Source organism: Helianthus annuus, chromosome 13, assembly GCF_002127325.2.
Source record: "Helianthus annuus cultivar XRQ/B chromosome 13, HanXRQr2.0-SUNRISE, whole genome shotgun sequence".
Classification (NCBI taxonomy): domain Eukaryota; kingdom Viridiplantae; phylum Streptophyta; class Magnoliopsida; order Asterales; family Asteraceae; genus Helianthus; species Helianthus annuus.
Window position 1 is genome coordinate 161,839,576 of NC_035445.2, and position 21,565 is coordinate 161,861,140.

Genomic DNA, 21,565 nt, shown 5'->3' on the forward strand with positions numbered 1-21,565 from the left:
CGTTTAGCAAATTCACTATTATGATCTAGATTTATAAAACCATCATCAACTAGATATCACCTTTTTAATGGAAAGACGAATTTCTTGTGTTAGGACATCGCGCTTCCTAAATTAGAGTCATGTTGCTCCAATCTGACAGGATTATGTTATCTTAATCAGGCTCACGCTATCTTTAGAGTTTAGCTTGGACATTCCCTTGGGAAACCACACTGCTAACTGCCACTTGTCAGACGTTGTACAATCACAAGAGCTAAACACTCTCTGACGTAACACACAATGAGACGAAAACCCAGATAAGCTTATACACCAAATATCACCTTTTGTAAAATAAAAAACATTTATAGCAAATTCTATAAAAACCCACCGTACAAAATAGTAAACACCACTACCCTGCAAACTGCACCCTACTACCACACCTACACTCCCCCACCACCTTCACCTTCAAGGTTCCTTCTTACACCATCACCGCCCTTTCTCTCTCTCTCCTCTCTCTCTAACCCTCCCCGCCGCCGCCGTCACCGTTTAATGTCTCCGGCGGCGATGGCAGCACACCACCACACTCCATCATCTCAATAAAAAGTTCAAAAATCCCACACCATATATTCAATATATATTTCAAACCAACTTTCTTAAAGAAAATAAAGAAAAATTGTGTTTTTATTGTTCAAGAATTAACAAGCAATTGCAATGGAATCATCATCTTCTGCTTCAACAAGATTACCCACGTGGCTTGAATCTTTACTCTCGGAAACATTCTTCAATGCTTGCATGGTTCATGAAGATGTTAAAAAGAATGAGAAAAACATATTTTGTCTTGATTGTTGTCAAGCTATTTGTCATCATTGTCTTGATGTTCATAACTCTCATAGGCTTCTACAGGTTTCAATTCCCATAATTCATAATCTTGCAAACTTTTTCATTTGAATTTTGTTTATATTAATATTAATAATTAATAATAATAATAATAATAATAATAATAATAATAATAATTTATGATGAGAAGAAGATTTACAATTTATAATTTATATTAATTAATAATTTGTTGATTCATAATTCAAATATTACAACATTGGAAACTTTTTTATTTGAATTTTGTTTGTAGATAAGAAGATATGTGTATCATGATGTTATAAGGGTTGGTGATGCAGAAAAGTTAATGGATTGTTCTTATGTTCAAGTGAGTTTTGATTGAATTTTAATTTAATTTAATTTAATTTAATATATTATTTTACAATTTTGATTGAATCATTGATTGGGTTGATTGGTGGTAAATTGGTAATTTTGTTATTGTTGAATTGCTATAGGCTTACACTACAAATAGTGCAAAAGTTGTGTTCTTGAATCCAAGGCCACAAACAAGAGCTTGTAGAAATTTAAGTAACAATTGCATAAGTTGTGAAAGAGGCCTCCAAGATCCATATCTCTTCTGCTCTATTTCTTGCAAGGTATAACTATTTTATAATATACACATGCATATATATTTTTTTCGAACATCTAACTTCTTTAATTACCTGTAGTTTTCGTCTGTCTGACTTGAACTTAAGACCTTTCGTTAGGTGTTTTAAAGGCTTTGCCTTTACCAATGTAGCACCACCCCATAGGATACACATACATATATACATATGCTTTTATTTTCAAAACCAAAATTGTATTAAGAACCGTGGGAACCACAAAATGTATTTGTATATGATGTTTTTCTTAATATGATACGTAATTGAATTATATTATTATTATTATTATTATTATTATTATTATTATTATTATTTGAGAAAAAAATACAAGACTTATTCTATAACCTTACAAATTCAAAGGGGATGTACAGTAGCATTAGTTTTTTTTTTTTTTTTTTTTTTTTTTTTTTTTTTTTTACATTTTGACTTTTTCTTTTTTGTCTTTATTATTTCTCTTTAAACTTTTACCCTTTAACTTTCAATGTTAACAATTTCAACCTCTTAACTTTCTAAAAATTTTGTAATCAAGTTTTACGTATTTATTTTTATGTACACGTTTCTATAAATTTAAATTGATTTACGTTTAGACGTATATTTTTCCCGTTAATAAGTTGGGTCAAATATAATATATTCCTTATGCTTATTATTATGTACATTTTATGTTTGTTTATGTTTTGATGTAATTTTTTTTTCTATAAATGAGCCGGTTAAAATATAATATGTTTTCATGCTTATTTTTATGTACGTGTTCAAATGGTCTACGTTTTAACGAAATTTTGTTCGGAAACACGTCGAGTAAAATATAATACGTTTTCATTAAATGCTATAAATTTGAGTCACTCTACGTTTCGACACGTCACAACACGCCGTAACTATTTTATTACGTGTTTATTTTTATGCACACGTCGGTATAAATTTAAGTTGGTTTATGATTCGACGTAAATTTTCTTCAGAAATATATGTCAAATATAATTCGTTTTCATGCTTATTTTTATGTATGTTTTCAGTTGGTCTACACTTTAACGCAAATTCCAATTAGCAAATTATGTGGATAGTGCTTTTATCCTATTAACTTTTTTGTTTCTTTCTTGATTTTTTTCTGGACTTTATTATTTTTATTTTTTAGTTTTCTTATGTTTAGTGTTTTAGTTTTACGTTTGTTTTCATTAAAGCTATATTTAAGATAACATTTACGTTTCCATTTACAATTAATTTAAAATCATTTCGTCCTGGTGTCCAATTGAAATTTATTTTTATGGTTTTTGGTCGATGTAAAACATTTGTCGATATCCTTTTGAGCATATTTCTTTCGATTGGTATACTGAACCAAAATAGATATCAACCGAAACCCCGCAGCGTAGCGCGGGTATTCCTTCTAGTTATTAACAATTTTGTTTAGGTTCTTGTTTTGTGTATTGATTTCCAAGTTTTTATGAGATCTCGCTTGGTAACTTGTGTTTTCTTGAATTGAATTCTTCTAGGGTGGCACATTTTCCATAGGTCAAAACTCATGTAGCAATATGCAATTTTTGTTGGCAATATAATTCTTTGTTTTTATTATGAGTTAATTTGATCTTTTACAGTCTTCAATTTCTTGTTTTATTAAACAAATTTCAAAATTTTGGGTACCCATTTTGCTTCGTATTTTTAATTGGGCTTTTAATTGATTTCCATATACGCCTCATTATTTCAATTATGATTAAACTTCTTGAAATATATGAAAAATTATTTAAAGTCAACATTTTATGCACAAAATTGATTTTTTTTTAAAACAAACCCTTTTTAAATTTCATTGTATTCCTAATAGGGCTTTTGTTAATTTTCAACAGATTATAAGGGATTTTTTTTTAAATCTTTTACAATGTTGAATTCTTGTTTTTTCACACAAATTCAAATTTCTGTGTACCCATTTCGCCTCATTTCATTTTTAGTGGACTTCTTGAAGAACTTGAAAAACTAGTAAATTTCCAACATTTTATGCACAATTTTGATTTTTAACCCTTTGAAATTTTATTGTATTCCTAATAATAGGGGTTTTCTTATTTTTTTTAAAGATAGTGCGGGTTTTTTTTTTTTTTTTTTTGTGAACTTTTACAATCTTGAATTTCTTGTTTTATTAAACAAATTTCAAAATTTTGGGTACCCATTTTGCTTTGCTATTTCTATTTATGCTGAATATCTTGAAAAAGAAAATTTACAAATTTCCAACATTTTTTGCACAATTTAGAATTTCATAAACAACCCTTCAGTAATTTTTATTATATTCTGAATTGGGTTTTTGTTTTCTTGAAAAATATGAAAAGATACTAAATTTCCAACATTTACACCAATGTTTTAAAACCCGGTTTTTATTCCGTACCGGGTTTAACCACAGTAAAACTGACCAGTTTTGAACCGGTTTTTAAATTTACACACCAATTTCAAATTTTGAAGCCAACCCTTTTCAAGATTCATCATATTCTAATCTGGGTATTTCTTATTTTCCCCAAAGATTAATCAGATCATGAGGAACAACGGCATGATGTCAGAATACCTGCACGAATGCGAAATTCTAACGCTACCGGAACCGGGTTCCGACGACTGGTTTATCTCACCAGACCCAGTTTTAGAACCGGTTCTTTCCTCAAGAGCTTCATCCGGTTCAACCGCTAGTTGCGTTGACGTTGACCGTTTGACCATTGCCTGCACCGCCACTACAGAAATAGTACGGAAAAAAAGAACTTCAAAGTTTGAGATTCCGGCGAATAATCCGGTAGAAACAGCCGTTAACCGGCGGAAGGGGTTGCCGAGACGGTCGCCGTTAAATTGACGGTTCCGTACGGTTGACAGCTAAAAGAGTACGAGTTGACAGAAGGGTGTCTAAAGGGCGGTGAGGTGTGATTGATATTTTGAATTTTTTTTTTTGTTATTATTTTTTTTCTTTTTTACAGATAGGTGGTTTTAGAATGATGGATGATACGCATGAGCACCTCACAGTTTTGTTTATTACCCATGCACCCTTTTGTTTTGTTTAACTTTTGTTGTTTTAATATTCAGAATGGATCCTCGATATTTACGTGTAGGCAAAAACTCATTTGTGTATTTTGGGTATTTTAAAAATTAGAATGGGTCAAGATGAGTATGAAATAATTACGGTTGGATCAGGAAGGGTTGTAAGATATTTATGTAAAATAATTTGTGGGTTAGAATGTGTAATACGTTTGGTAAATGAGTAACTCTAAAAAGATTATCACAGTCAGATTTTTCATTCTATTACGTTGGGTAAATGGCCCAAACCTGTCCAATCCATCACTTTTGCCATCTTTATTTACGTGAGTGGTTGTAAATTGTTGTGAAAGGAGGAGAGAAAAAAAGATGGGGAGGAGATACTGATTTAAAAGTGGTTTTGAATGAAAGGTAATGATAAAAATATAAAATATATTATTTAATTGAAAAGAATAGAAAAAGTAATGATAAAAATATAAAAAAATATATTATTTAACTAAAAAGAAGAGAGAAAAAGGAGTTTTTTTAGTGTAATTCTAATTTGATATGTGATACCATCTACATAGCGGAGGTAAGGACTTTTGAATTGAATACAATTGGATAACATATGATATTGGAAAGTGTTTTAATATTCACACACCTCTTCTTTCTCTGTATATCTATATACATAGATCTCTATATAGAGAGAGAGAGAGATAGAGTGAACAAGGGTGTGGGAGTCAAATATAGGGGTGTGAATAAGATGTCTTATCCGAGTAGTTCTACGATTTTCGGATATATTATACATCAAGTGAGCGGTTGTTTATCCTGGATGTTGCGCATGCAAATTAGAAACAAGCAACGCATTTAGATGGTTCACAGAATAATGATGAATCGATGACTGAACAATAAATCTAATACGCTTCTTTGGGGGGGGGGGGTGAACATTTACGAGTGTTAGATTTTTGAATATGATAGTTTTGTTATATTGACCATAATTGACTACCATGCGTGGAGATTGATCGTTTCAACAAAACACAAATGTTTTTTGAACCAGGCACCCGAACAAGACACATAACTTGTCCGGTTGTGTCTATCTGAATCGCTATTATTTGAAAACCTCGCTATTATTTGAAAACTGGTCGGCTAACATGTGAAACTGGATTTCACCTTTTTTATTATCTTTTTTTGTATTTCTCATTAAAATCCCATCTAATGTTGTATTTACCATTTTAGACCTTATACTTTATTTATATAAAATACAAAATTTTTTTTCCAAATTTGTTTTAAATTAGTTGTATATTTAAATTTAAAATCTTTGAACTCTTTATGACATCATCTGGTTTTTTAAACATCCGATTTTTAATCGAGTCTAACCGGTAAAACACCTGGTTCAGTGACGGTCCAGCTAAAAAACATTGCAAGCCACCATTAGTGGAGTTAGTTGAAGTCAGAAGATGCCCACAAAGACATGACATGAATTTCCTCCTTAACCACCTACAATGATTTAAAGAGAGACCCTGTTTGTCACCGGATTTGGGGATTCTTTGAGGTCAACCCCATTATTCACTAGTCATTTCATCATCTTTACTTCATATCCTCCAACCATATTTTGGGGACCTGTTTTTATATCATCAAAATTTGTTGTCGCTTTTGTTAACTGTATTTTGGCGAGAGCGCTTTGGTGGGGCGTTTTTGTATGGGTTAGCCGAACAATGTTAATTCTGTTACGGCCCTCATGGAAGTTTTGGAGAATGCTCAAGGGTCGACAAAAGGGGTAGAATTTGATCCACAGTGTAATGAAGGCGACTCTGTGGAGAATTTTGCATGCGAGGAATCAAAATGTTTTTGAAGGGAATTTCATCCGGATCCAAGATACGGTTGTACAAATTAAGATTCCTATTTGTGGATTACGCATCGCTCCAAACTTCCTAGCTTAGCGTAAGATTCCTATAAAGTGGTTCGCCGTTCAAAAAAATGTTAACTAAAATAGTTGAAAAAAATGTAATGGTTTTATTACGACAAAAGTCGATTACTATACTAATCATTAATCAGACAAAAAAATTCCAAAAGGTAAAATAAATATGCAAATTACACAACATATCCAAAAAAAACAAGAAAACCAATTTGTCACTTTTGACCATAGTCTTCTAACATCATAGTTAACACAGTTCTCTCCCATTGATTTGAAATTCAATGTTTACTTCATCAAATATCCCAAGAGAATCCCGAGCAGAGCGATAATTACAACATACATGACAGGGATACCACCACTGCTTTTGCTGCCTTGACGCCTCAACAATTCCTACGAAAAAGAACAATCCAATGACGATGAATATAGAAATAAAATAGATATTGAAATGAGAAAAGGTAAATATATACATGCATATGTATAGGGGAAGTTTCATAAACTAAGCTTAAGTACAGGTATGTACCAGTTCGTGGTGAAGCTTGTTAGATTGCTGAATCGCAGAATTCTTCTCGTCGGTCAGCTTAGAGATAAGAGCCCTTGTCTGAAAATACATAGGGTGAGGTGAATGTAAACAGGATTTAATAGTCAAAGTCAAACATGTGTAAAAAATATTAACATACAAAACATCAAAGATAAGCTTAATATACTTGGCAAAAAATATATATATATTTATTATTATCGGGTGAAATGCTGCATCGCAGCATCTTAAATCCACTGTGATATAGTTGCTAAACATTTGAAGCAGAGAGGTAATATTAAAACTTTGAGTAAAATGCCATTTTCGTCCCTGAGGTTTGACCGGTTTCGTCCAAAGGTTTGTTTTTTCGCATCTGGATCCAAAAGATTTGAAATCTTGTCATTTTCATCCGGCTCATTAACTCCATCCATTTTTCTCTGTTAAGTCAGGGGTCATTTTCGTCTTTTTTGTTAAATTAAAGGGGAACTCGGTCTTTTAATACTTGTACAAATCTTGTCATTTTCATCTGGCTCATTAACTCCATCCATTTTTCTCTGTTAAGTCGGGGTCAGGGGTCATTTTCGTCTTTTTTGTTAAATTAAAGGGGAATTTGGTCTTTTGAATACTTGTACATTATGCTAAATGCTTGTACATAAATTGAAAAAAACCGAATTGCCCTTTAAGTTAACATAAAAGAGAGAAATATCCCCGACTTAATGGCGAAAATATGGATGGAGTTAACAAGCCAGATGAAAATGGCAAACTTCAAACCTTTGGATCCAGATGCGGAGAAACAAACCTTCAGATGAAAGTCACAAAACCGGCCAAACCTCGGGGACGAAAATGGCATTTTACTCGGCTTTTTTATAATCCCAAATAAAGAATTACAAGCAACTCATATAACTGACAGTAACACCTCTCTATGTAAAAATTTTGCAAAATTTTATCTTAGCACACAATCTTTCATTAACAAAGAACAGATAGTAGATCAAAAAATAACCTCCGGTGATATAGATGATATATCGCGAGATTCAGCATATGATCTTGGAACCTGTGAATACAAACTAATGCATTAGTATGTCACTTGAATTAAAGATGGTCGAGATCTTAGTTTTGAAATGCGTGAGGGCGCTCCGATGCATTTAGGTCCCTAAGCAGTTAATGCGGTAAAAAATCGGATATCGGTCAAGGACCGGTATTTGAGATATAGGTTATCACGGTGGGATATCGGTAAGATATAGGTTATCGCGGTGGGATATCGGTAATTTTAATATCATGTAGAATTTATATATATAGAAGTATAACACTAACAATTTATAAAAATTATATAGCGAAAGCCTCGAGGCAAACCGAGGTGTAAGCCCGAGGCAGAATTTAAAAATAAATATAAAAATTATATATCTTATAAAAATAATAATACTAACTAAATTCATCATCAAAAACACACATAAAAAAGACATAAATTGCTCGAAATTGACACAAAAGTCAAAAACAAATATCAAAAACCCCTGAGGCGCAGCCTTTTCAGCGCCTCAGCCCTTCTGAGGCGCAAATACAATAAAACCCCCTGAGGCGCACCTCAGAATTGTTTTGTGGACATTTTGCCTCGAGGCGCACGCCTCAACCGTTTTTTAAAACCATGGCAGCAATAAGAAGAAAGACGAATGGTAGAACTAAGAAGAAAGGTATTGATATCGGGAAAATCAATGATATATCGGTCAATATCGGTACCGATATATGATATTGATAGTTTACATGGGGACCGATAACCAATATTAACTGCATAGTATAAAACCAGGGTCTAGATGTTTGAATAATGCAAAATAGCAAATAAAGGTCGAAAAGTCTTACAGCAGAGTCGGTTGTGTTCATCGTCCCATTGTCAGAAACAGATGCCCTTGGAGAGGAACCTTCTTCTGATCCTTCTCGTACGGGTGACGGTGGTTGCGGGGGATCAACGTAATTAACTTTTAATTTGCATTCCTCCACTCGGTTTCCAGATTCCTTGTTAAACTGTTGCAAAACAACGAAGTGTTTAATCTTCAGTTCAAACTTTCATTCGCTAGGTAAAAAACATGAATATAATATTATCAGGTAAACGATTACCAATTCTGGAGTAATATCCTTAGTGGTAGCTCCGGGACTTGCAACGGCACTCTGAAGTAAAAACTTATCCTTGCATTGCATATCGAGAGGAGCCTCCCGTTGAGCTTGCATTGTAACTATTATAACATTATTGTGCAAAACAAGAAAATATGTTAATTGCAGCAATCTAAATGCAAGCAGCACGCATAACTAGGGGTGTCAATCGTGTCGGGTTGATGGGTTAGCGGGTTGAAATGTTCAACCTGAACACGACCCATATTATTATTCGGGTCAACAATTTCAACCCTAACCCTACCCATATAAATTCGGTTCAACCCGAACCCGATCCGTTTAACCTATATTTTTAAATGAGTCATATAAGTTGACGATTTATAAACGAGTTGTTGGGTTTTAAGCGGGTTATCGGTAACATGTTTAACGATGAATATGAGTGTCACAAATCTAATACTAATAAAGAAGTCCCCTTAATGCCACATGGCATTTTCTTATAATAAAACATTTTATCAAAATGCCACGTGTCAATTTATTATACTGCATCAACCATAATAAATAATAACAATAACTAAATATCAACCATAATAAATAATAATAATAATAATAATAACTAAATTAATATAAAGACCATTCTCTACCTTAATAAATATTTTTTTATGCATCATCTCACTCAAAAGAAATTGATATACCATGATGCTTAAGTTACTAAATTATATTATATGATATATAGATAAAAATATAAGAATTACTTTATCTCTTGAGTATACCGATTTTACATATTAAAGATCAAGATTATCTCCACCTCTATGACATACGATAAAGGGTCACTATATTTTTTTAATATGTCTATATTTAAGATGAATATCCTTTAAAATCAAAAGCCTTTTAATCGTAGGTTTATTATCTATAACAAAACTATTATTATTTTTTATTATTATTAATATCCCCGATTTAATTATTTATGCATTATTATATTTAATTTATTTGATAATATAACACCTCATTAAGATTAACCACGTATATTTTGAAAACTAAATGATTTATAATATTAATTATTAATAAAGATGATAAAGTAACAAATCTACTAATAAAAAAGTCCCCTTAATATCACATGTCACTCTAATTTAAATTTTAATAAAATCATATCTTATTTAACTTTAATATAAGATTCCAATTATTGTCACAGGTCACTGTCTCCTTCAACTTTACAATTTAGACTTACATTTTATTTAAAAAAATTTTAATCCTTATCCTTACTAATATAATAAATTTAATTTAAATATGTTAATAACCATATTAGGATGCACTATTTAATTAATTTTATAGATAAATACAATGTATTTTATTAAATAGTATTGTAAAATAAAAAAAGGCAATAATTAGATCTTAATACTAATCGGAAACACGCAATAATTAGATTATACTATTATTACATTTTTTTAACTATGTAATCAGGATTATATAGAAGTATGATTTACAAAAAAAAAAAAAAAATTGTTTTACGTGTGTAATACACGGGTTTGTAACACTTATAAATTAAAATATTATTCAATCTAAGTTTTTTTATATTTAATTCGTGTAATACACGGGTTTATAAACTAGTAAATAATATAATGTATCAAAATTAACATTAATATAACTAACCATGTAAACTAGAAACGGAAAAAACAAACACAAAAATATAAAAGACTTTTTTTCTAAATAGTTTAACGGGTTAATGGGTCAACCCGTTTTTTATACGGGTCAACCCGTTTCTTTATACGGGTCAACCTGAACCCGACCAGTTTTTTTTAAACGGGTCGTGTTAGTCGACCCGAACCTGTTTTTTCGTGTCGGGTTCGGGTCGACGGGTCGTGTCAAGAATTGCCGCCCCTACGCATAACGTATGGCCGTATGCAAGGCACTCATTATTTAAAAGTACTAAAAAATTGCTTGTAAATGATATTTTGATGTGTTAACTTTTAAACACAAAGATATAAGATATTCTCATCATCGCAAGTTAGATATGTTCAATCGATGGTCCAATTTGTTCAAATACTGGTCAAGTGCATATGACACCGCATAGAACCAATCATGTGATGCACGCATCATGGAATTGCAACATGTGATGCGCGCATCATGAAATTGCAACATGTGACGCGCATCATGAAATTGCAACATGCGATGCAATCTCACCACTACATTATGTGATGCCTGGCTGCCTGCATTATGCGCTCCTGATGCGCACATTTTAATTTTTAAAATAAGATATTATGTTCAAAATCCATGCAATCAAACAGATAAATACATAAAATCTGAAATCATAGTTCAAAATCCAAGCTATCAAACAGATAAATACATAAAATCAAACAAAAAAGCAAGTTTAAAATCAAAGCTAACAGATAAATACACAAAAATCATGTTCAAGATCCAAGTGATCAAACAGATAAATACATACAAATCAAGTTCAAAATCCAAGCAATCAAACATATAAATACATAAAATCAAACAGAAAAATCATGTAAAAAATCAAAGCGATCAAACAAATAAATACATAAAATTAGGCCTGTAAACAAACCGAACGTTCAGTGACCCATTCGCGAACCATTCGGCAGGAAGTTCATTTATGTCCATGGTTGTAAAAATCCCGACTAGTCTCCGATTAGTCGCCGATGAATCACTAATCGGAGGTTCACCGATTAATGGCCGATTAATCGCTAGGCGGTCAATGGCGGTCCTATTCTGGCCAAATTTTGGCCAGGCGCGGGCCAAATTTCGACCAAACATTATAAATTCCTTCCAGTTACTTAAAAAATGGGTCAATGAGGGGTTAAAACAGGTATAATTTAAAAAGCTACATATAAATATGTGTGTGTATATATATATAACTAAAAATTATATATAAAAACCTCAATCCGATTAATCCCTATTAATCCCGATTAATCGCTAGTCGATACCCCACCGCCCAACTAGCGCCTAGCGATTCTACAACACTGTTTATGTCAACAAACATGAACACAAGTTTCATTCGTTCAATTACGTAAGTGAACGTCCATTTATGTTAGTTCATTTACGTCCGTTTCATAATCATGTTCAAAATCCAAGCAATCAAACAAATAAACACATAAATTTAGCCATGTGAACAAACCTAATGTTCAGTGACCCGTTCATTAGGAAGTTCGTTTATTTAATAAATGAACGAACATGAAAAAAAAAATTTGTTCATTCGGTTGAACTAACATGAACACATGTCTTGTTCGTTCATTTAAGTTCGTGAACGTCCGCTTATGTTAGTTCGTTTACGTCTGTTTATTATTTACCTTTATTCGTTCTGATGTTAGCTCCATTATGTTCGTCGTTCGTTCGTTTATGTTCGATACAAAATCATATTCAAAATCAAAGCGATCAAACAAATAAACACATAGAAAAATCAAATTCAAAATCCAATCAAAAAAATCAAACCTGTAACATCACAAACAGAGTGAGGCAACACGACTCCAGTATTCGGTCTAACACAGTACTTCTTAGGGTTCGTTGTTTTCACCTGAAATCTCACCATAAAAACACCAAAACCTAAATTCACTAATCTACTACTACAATATCAAAACAACTTAATAATAACAGAAACAATACAGTACCTTGAAGGCGACGTAATCGTTCGTATTGTTCTTCAATTGCATAGAACACGAGATCTGCTTCTTCAATTCAACTACAAAAACGACACCGTATGTGAAAAATGATCGATTCAGTAGAAGTAAATACTAAATAGCTACAGATCTGGAAACTAGAAGCAGAATCACGCAATAAATCGTATAATTTACAAGGAAATTGAAGCTCCTGAGGCTCGATGGTGAGAAGCTCTGTTGTGCTCATTTTTGTGAGTTTAACTGGTGACGAAAGTGTTGCCGGAAAGTAGGAGACGGAGGAGATTTGCCGGTGGTTGAGTGAAAAGGAATATTCCGATGACGACGTCAACGAATCTAGTGAGAGAGAGAGAGAGAGATGTGTGCGTTTTGTGTGAGAGAGAAAGAGGGCGGTTCTTGTTTGTCTTTTTGGTGTTTATACCCGGTTTAGACTTTAGCGGTTCTCTTTACACCGGTTCAAAACTTTTAAGTTAAAACTTAAAAGGATGGTACTGCGTGTTGCGACGACGTCAGAACGTAAACTAATTCGAATTTATAGTGTCTAACGAAAACGTATCATATTTGACCCGACTTGTTATAAAAAGAAATTTGTGTCACCAATTTCCAAAATTTGTAGACTAATAGAAAACGTACATAAAAAGGCACAAAAACGTATTATATCGGAGCCTACTAATTTCCGAAAAAAATTAAGTCGAAACTTAATCTGACTTGAATTTACACTGACGCGTATATAAAAATAAGTACGTGTAAATGATTACAAAGTCTTTACAATATTGATAAGTTGTAAGTACTAATATTAAATGTTGAAGGGTAAAAGTGAGAAAAATGAACCTATACTAAAAGACAAAAAAAACACTAAAATTACTGTAGATGTAACTTGTGATTGTATTTACATGTAATTTTAGATTTTTTAAGATAATTAAAAAATATGTATAGTCGGTTCTAGGCTTCTAGTTATGATAATAACTAGCGGGATTCTTGTGTTTTGTGGCTGGAATTCGTTCGGTATTAGTTCGTCTCTTTTTTTTACTGATACGGGAGATAAATAATTTACAACATATAACCTAGAAAAATAAACTCGTATTTTATTTGACCCATGTACCCCTATTTGAGAATAGGGTGTTGCAATTATAATTGAAACGTCAAGTAAATATATAGAATAGAAATGAATAATGAGTTTTAAATTCTTGGTTACAAACTCAAATTTATTAAAATTAAAGGTGGTGGACGGGTATGTTTAGAAACTATTATGGCATCATTTAATATTTTAATTATAGCAAATGTAACAAACGACCGTTATGGCGTAATTTATTTATTATCTTGGTTGGACTTACTGTCATGTGATGTTTGTTAAATAAATGCATTAAATAAATACAACATGGATTCATATTGTTTGATTATTTCTTCCATCTCAAGCATCTCCGGGATCTTTTATTTTTCGAAAAGTATATTTTATTCACAATCAATATTTTTGGAAAAGTATATTTTATTCACAATCAAAGCATACAAAGCGAAGGCATCAGGCCAGAGAAGCCACAACCAACCAACCAACACCCCCCCCCCCCCCCCCCCCCACCAAAAAAAAAAAAAAAAAAAAAAAGATTACACTATTTTGACTACTCTATCGACTTTAATCTACACATTTATTTTGTTACTAAAGAAATCCAATGGACTTAACATCAACACATATATCTTGAATAATGACCTATTTCCCCGAGGAAAGCTTCTCATTTCTGGCCTTTCATCACAATCCCTTGCCAAACTTCTCTCTCTATCCCCCCAACCCTATGAATTTATGCATATTCAAAAGGTCTCTAACCGAAAATGCATAAAAATGAGGGATCTTGCACCGATCACCAACAAATTGCCACACAATCGTAGCCACCAAACATGCAGAAAAAATATGTATGACGTTTTCGACCCGGAGTCACAGAAGACACACCGCAAGACTCGACCTGAATACTTATTATGCAAAGAGCATCCCGAGTTGGAAGCCTATCCGACTCTGCCTGCCACACAAAAATGTTGCACTTTAGAGGAAGTGAGGAACCCACTTCCATAACGTAAAACTGACTAACATCCAAAGCCGAGAACATTAACAATTTAACCTATCTAACAAAAAACATACCCGAGCCATCGCCCAACCATCTCCAAACATCTTTACTACCATTCCACCCAGTCGCAACTATCGCACCAATACACCTGAAGAAACACTGATCTAATTAGGGTATTAATTAGAAGGGTTTATGTTCCTATCATAGAGGTTAATCTTCTTTGAGGTATTTGAGCTCCGACTGGTAAATCATCCTGCAAAACAGAACACCGTTACTCGTTAAGAGGGGAATGTGGGGGTTTCCCTCTTAACCAGGCTCCGGCGTGAGAATAAGCGACTGCTTTGAGAGTAATTAAGTGTAAAGAGTGAGAACCAAGAGAATAGAATGTTTAACCTGAGGAATGAAGGTCTCTATTTATAGCCGGAGAGGTGTAAGAGGTTGTGGGCTGATGGGCCTTGGGCCAGAAACGGACAACAACGAATATGCTCTTTGCCTCGCTGGCCTCGACCGCTTAGTGGCTTCTAGATGCTCGTCGGTGCTGGCGCACCTTGATTGGAGCCACGTGTCATTGTTGTCGGCCTTGTTGTCCTTCTGTCATCAGCAGACGAGTGGAGATCGTGGGACAGTTGTCTCCGTCCTCTGATTGGTGCCATGTAGGCGTCCTTGTGTACTTCTCGTCAGGCGATCGTGGCGCACGATTGACCAGAGCCTGCTAGACGCTCATTGGCTCCTTTTACTGCCACTTGTACCTTGTGTACCACTGTAGGTAGCCGCGCGCTTCCTTACCGAGTGGCTCATTTCTTCCATTGTTTTATGTTAAGTGCTGATATCTGGGTTTGTTGTGTGCATTCCCTCGCGCGGGATAATCGTAGAGCGATGTAGGCCGCGCAAGGTTGTTGTTAACACCTTGTTGTGTTAAGGAGTGTGGTCTCATGCGCAACCTGATCTGAGGTTTGCGCGACTTTTTGGGACCATACCCCTTCAAGTCCCCCCAGTCCAGTGCTGCACCATGCGCAACGCAAGTGGTTGGAGCTCTGGACTTAATAAAAAACAAGAGTAGGGGAAATGGTTCCTTTGATCCTGACTTGTATGGTGGGCGTTGAAAACTGTTGTTTTCAATGCGCAGGTACTAGGCAGGTGTCGAGTGATTTCTTGTTTGGCCTTTTAAGCGCGCGAGGTTATAGTAGTTTACGTATATCTGGCGCGACTCATGTGACTTCTGCATGAAGTTACTTGAGTTTTATGGCGGGAAACTTCGAAATTTGAACTTCTGACAGGTTGGTGAGATAAGTCGCTGAGGGCGACGTTTGAGTTGACCCCTGGCACGGGTGTCATCATGCCGCCTGCGGCGGTTGCACTTCATGTCAGGAGAGTGAAGCCCACGCGCGCGTGGTAACCGTCACCCCTGGTTTTCCGCTTGACGTGGCAACCTCCCGTTGGTTAGCCTAGCGGCGAACGCGGCACGGTTACCCATCGCATTAAATGCGATGGGTATATATATCCGAAGAGAAGGTGAGAGATTCTCACTTCTCTTCGTTTCTTCTCCACTTTTCTCTCAAAACTCTTTGAATCTTCAAAGTGTTCTTCGTCTTCTTCAAGATTTCTTCAAATCTTCAAACTTTCTTCAAGCCTTTTTTCCAGATCTTCTTAAAAACATGAGTGAAGAACACCAAGGGGCTCCTGTTAATGAGGAGGGGCCGGTTCCTGTCCTTAGATGGGACTTAGGTCTATTCGAACAGATTGTTCGTAGTTTTAGATTCCCACCGGAGTGGGATGCCCGGTATCCGGCTCAGGGCCAGACCGCGGCTGATGCACCACCCGGTTATATCACCCTTTATGAAGACTTTTTTCTTCAAGGGAACTTCCGACTGCCGGCGACCAATTTTCTGGGCAGTATTCTCTCTTACTATAACTTCCATATATCCCAGATGAGCCCACCCGGGATGGTGAGGGTGCGGCACTTCGAATTCCTGTGCCGGTCTCATGGCATTGAGCCATCGGTAGATAAGTTTCGTGCTTTCTACCAGTTGCAGAGAACGATGGGGTTCTTCTCGTTTGCGAGCCGAGGTGCGGCGAAGAAGATTCTGCTGAATCCTCCTAAGAGTTTCCACGATTGGAAACCCAAGTTCTTCTTCATCAGGGAAGAAGTTTTGCCAATCGCTATGCCTTTTAGGGAATGGACTGAGGCCATACCCAAGGAAGATCTCCCGATCCCGAAGACTGCTCGGTGGTACCAGCAGCTAACCCCAACCCCTAACCGGGTGTTTGGGGAAAGTGTTTTGGTTGCTGCTAAGATGAGTGACCAGTGGTCACCTAGCAGCAAGGAGGTTCCGGTCTTGAAGATCGGTGATCAAGGTTACACTTTTCTTTGTTCCTTTTCTAAGTGTATTCGCTTTACCTTGTTACTTACTTATTTTTGTGTGTAGAAGCGCAACTCTATCAAGCTGCCTTCTCCACGTTTGGTGGCTCCATGGGCGTTCGCCTAGTGCGCGATGATGAAGAAAGCTGGTATGACCAGATTAAAGGAAACTTCATGTTTCCAGCTGCTGATGCTTTCGCTTCGCCGCCAACTGCTACTGAAGGTGCGCAATACCCAAAACCTCGTCCATTGCGCTCTGTGACTCTCGCTGGGAAAGAAACTTTCTATCTTTCCAGCGAGGAGTCTGTAGGTTCTTCCAACGGCGAGCTAAGCTCTTGGTCTGAAATCTTTGCAGGTGTGTTGCGCGACCTGGGGATTGACCCCGAGGAGAAGAAGAAAAAGCCGGTGAAGAAGAAGAAGAAGGTGGAGCCTGAGGTGACCAGTAAGGGCACCGGCCCTAGTCGCGCAACATCTGCTGCTGTCAAAGGTACTCTTCGCCTTCGTCAACGTGATTTAGGCGACTATGTGATAATCAGTGACTCATATGAAGGTTTATCACATGCAGCTAAGGGGAAAACTGGTGCTGGTGGGTCGAAGAGTTCTGGGAGCGCGGGTTCTCGTAACCCAGATGCTGGCGCGACCCCCAGTTTTCCCGAAGATGTAGAAGAGGAGGAAGATGCTGGTGCCCAACTTATTGGGCGGAAGAGGGGTAGGAGCGAGGCTACGACTGGTGTGGCTTACGCGCCTACATCTGTGGTGATACCTGCGATAGGGAAGACCAGCAGGCTGCGTTCGTTGTACCAATTTTCTCCTGGTATGTTCTTCTTTTCTTCTCTTTTCTAAAAAACCTCTTTGCTTACATACACTTGCCTTATTTTGCAGAGATCAAGAAGAAGACCCCTGAAAAGGCGGTTACATTCAGTGAAGCTGGGGTAAAGAGGCCCAAGATAACCGTCAAGCCTACTGACACTGCAGCCCAGGACGCCGCGAAGGCGGCTGAGGCGCAGCGAAAGGTGGAGGAGGCGCGTAAGAAAGAAGAGGAGAAGAAGATTGCGGAGGAGAAGAAGAAAAAGGAAGAAGAGAAGAGGAAGGAGGAGGAGAGGGAAAGGAAGGAGGAAGAAGAAAGGAAGCGTAGGGCGGAGCAGGAGAGGTTGGCTGAAGTGGCGAGGAAACGGGCCTTGGAGAAGGAGCTATCGGCGAAAAAGGCTATGGATCAGCCTCTTAAACCTCCAGGTCCTGAGGTCACCAAACCAACCAACACCGGTCCTGTTACTACTTCCAAGGGTTCCAGCCGCTTCTCCTCAAGCGGCGCGAGTTCTGGTGGAGCTGGGGGTTATAACCCCAATGTGATAGGTGCGAAGGACACCGTTGGGGACATTTACTACAAAACTTACACCGAAGAAGAGCGTGGGGACGCTCCTCATCAGGCCCCATGGAGTTTAAAACAGAAAGATACTTTCATCGAGTTCAGCCCTGCGCGCGAGTGGTTCCTGAACTCCTTTACACCTGCTGAAGTCCATCGGCAAAGGGCGAAACCTCACGAAATGTTGTATCGTACTTATATTCTTGGTGAGGCCAACGCTCGTGCTGCCAACCATCAAATAGTTCGCGAATGGCGAACGATGGTTAGGGAGCGTGCCGACTGGGAGGCTTATCGCGAGCGTATGCTGAAACGTATTGCTGAATTCGAAAAGTCGAAAACCGCGTTTGGTGAGGAGAGAGCCAAGTTTGAGGCTGACAAGAAGGCTGAAGAATGGGGCCGCGAGGGGCTGCAGAAAAAACTCCACAATGTTGAGGAGCAACTGGCCAAGGAGAAGGCCGAGTTCAAGCGTATATGCGCCCAAGACAACGATCGTGCTTATGCGCTACGACAGAAGATCGTTGATCTTGAGGCTAAAGTTGCGGACTTGACCTCAAAGGTGGAGGAAGCGCAGGGTGAAAGAGCTGCCTTGCAGCAAATGGAGGTTAGTTCTACTGATTCTCGCTCTTCCCTTTTTTGTTTATGAGATTTCTTTAAGTCAATTCTCAAGGCGTTTGCCAATTTTTAGGTTGAGCTGACTGAAGCCAAGGTGCAATTGTCCAACAAGGACAAGGATCTCCATGCCAAGGACGTTGAGATAGCGGAACTCAAACGTCGCTTGAATGAGCAAATCGACAGATGCGAGTCTTTGGAGATTGACCTTGAGGCTGAGAAGGTCAAGGCCGCTGATGCGGAGGAGGCGCGTGCTGTGAGCACTGCCGCGCTGAATGTGGCCCAAACCAACTACTCTGAGGCTCAAGGTATCGTCGATACACTTGTCTCAGAAGCGGAGTGGATGCGCACTCGTGGAGTAGTGTTGGTAAGTGCCTTATGCTTTTTTCTTAAATTGTTTTAAGAGTTTTCTTTAATGCTTATCTTTTGTTGAAGGTTGCCAACTCCATCCTAAATGCGAACGAGCTAGATCGCGCCGTAGCGGCTCTGACAGATGCGGCGCGTGCGGTGGGTCATCGGGGAGGCTACCTGGAGTGTGCTGATCATGTTGAGCAAATGTTTGGGCAAGAATTTGACACAAGTCATTGCTCAGTGACAGAACATGCCGATGCTGCGCTGGCAAGTGCTGAGAATTCCTATGACAACCTCTCCTTGCCTATCATGGAGTTGGTTGTCGAATCGTTAAAGAAAGACGACTGGTGCCAGCGTCTTAAGGCAATCCTCGATCCACCAGTTACCGTCGAGTTGTCCGACGAAGAGCCCGCCGGTGACGACGGTGATGATGATGGCAATGACGATGATGGTGAAGACGACGGAGATGATGGTGATGATCGTCGCGAAGAATAGGATAGTTTGTTGAGTAAGTAGTTGATAGGCATTGGTGCCTTTGTAATTTCTTTGATACTCTATGTATGATGCTGCGCAGTTGCGCAAGTTGTTAATGAAACCTTTTGTTTTTTCTGTTGCAATTACTGCATTGTTATAAAAACTTTATGTTAAATTAGCTCGAATAAATGGAGGCGTTTTCTAAGTATAAGGTGGCCACCCGGTCTCGCGCTTTGTTTGCGGAGGACCTTGGAGGTGGTTTGAACCACCTTGAAATGCTGGAGTGTTTTCGCGCTAATCAAAAGTTTAACATGCATTTGTAACGAAAAAAAAATGTAATAGAAAAACATGTCGTATGTTTTCATTCAAGTCAGAAGTTGGCTCTTAGGCCTTCATACATATTTGCTAATGGCTCGTAGCCGGCGTAGTGAATTGAAAGATGGCGCAAGGCCGAAAAGATTACATATAGCATTTGCGCAATTGTTGCGCATTCCAAGTTCTTGGTAAGATGTGGCCATCTAAGGTGCGCAATTTGTAGGCCCCTTTGCCCAGGACCTCATGAATCAGATATGGGCCTTCCCATTTAGGTGCCAATTTCCCTGGACGTTCCGCATTTGATGCTTCATTGTCGCGAAAGACGTATTCCCCTGGGTTGAAGGTACAAATGCGAACCCTTGTGTTGTAGTACCTTTCCAGCTGGGTTTTGTATTTGGCCTCTCTGATTCTTGCGATTTCGCGTCTTTCTTCTAACAGGTCCAAGTCTAGACGCCTTTCCGCTTCATTGTCAACTGCGTTGACCGCTGTCATGCGTGGCGAAGGCAGGCCAATCTCCGCCGGGATTACCGCCTCTGAGCCATAGACCAGGCTGAAAGGGGTCTCGCCGGTACTTGTCTTTGGCATGGTCCGATGAGCCCATAAAATACTTGGAAGCTCATCAACCCATCCGCGCCGCCTTGTTCCTAATCTGGCCTTTATCCCTTCGACGATGCATTTGTTCACACTTTCCACTTGTCCGTTGCCTTGTGGGTGCGCAACGGAGGTGAAAGTGTGTTCAATGTTCATCTCCTTCATCCAGCTCTTAAGATCGTCTGAAGCAAAGTTGGTGCCATTGTCTGTCACGATCTTGAGCGGGAGGCCAAATCTGCATATGATGTGCTCCCATATGAACTTGCGCACAATCATAGCTGTGGTGGATGCAAGGGCTTTGGCTTCTACCCACTTTGTGAAGTAGTCGACAGCTACTATGATGAACTTTACGGCGCCGGGAGCATCCGGGAAAGGTCCCACCATGTCAATTCCCCATTGTTGAAAGGGCCATGCGGTGGATACGGGGATAAGATCATTTTTAGGGCGCGGCGTTTTTGGAGAGTGCCTCTGGCAAGAGTCACACTTGCGGATCTCCTTCATTGCGTCAACATGCATACCCGGCCAGTAGTAACCGGCGCTCATGATCTTCGCGACTACCATCCGTGGCCCGGAGTGGATGCCGCAAATCCCCTTATGGATTTCCCTTATCAGATAATTCGCATCCTGGGGGTCCACACAGCGCAGTAGTGGTCCCAGGAAGGATTTTCGGTACAAGATACCGCTGTTCATTTCGTACTGTAGGGCTTTGTTTTGGATCTTTCTTGCTTCCGCTTTGTTTTCGGGAAGCACCCCTTCTTGTAAGTATTGGATGATGGGGGTCATCCACGATGGCTGCCCTGCTTCGATTACGTTAACTTGGCGCAGCAATACCGATGGGTTCTTGAGTACCTCTATCCTTACATCCTTGGCGAGATGTTGAAA

At 37.9% G+C, this 21,565-nt stretch overlaps 2 protein-coding genes across 2 annotated transcripts; one reads left to right on the forward strand and one right to left on the reverse strand.

The window, feature by feature from the left end:
- The first annotated feature begins 398 nt into the window (after positions 1-398).
- Positions 399-4,502, forward strand: LOC110903502. The gene is made up of 4 exons (XM_022149399.2): positions 399-879; positions 1,103-1,177; positions 1,305-1,445; positions 3,943-4,502. The coding sequence occupies exons 1-4, from the start codon at positions 688-690 to the stop codon at positions 4,258-4,260; spliced, it is 726 nt and encodes a 241-aa protein (XP_022005091.1). The 5' UTR covers positions 399-687; the 3' UTR covers positions 4,261-4,502.
- A 1,945-nt stretch (positions 4,503-6,447) lies between these two features.
- LOC110900098 (vesicle-associated protein 1-2) lies at positions 6,448-12,962 on the reverse strand. The gene is made up of 8 exons (XM_022147001.2): positions 12,745-12,962; positions 12,562-12,632; positions 12,386-12,467; positions 8,951-9,066; positions 8,696-8,857; positions 7,845-7,895; positions 6,851-6,928; positions 6,448-6,720 (listed from the first exon to the last, which is right to left on the reverse strand). Exons 1-8 carry the CDS (start codon positions 12,794-12,796, stop codon positions 6,616-6,618), a joined length of 717 nt encoding a protein of 238 aa, XP_022002693.1. The 5' UTR covers positions 12,797-12,962; the 3' UTR covers positions 6,448-6,615.
- Between the last annotated feature and the right edge of the window lie 8,603 nt (positions 12,963-21,565).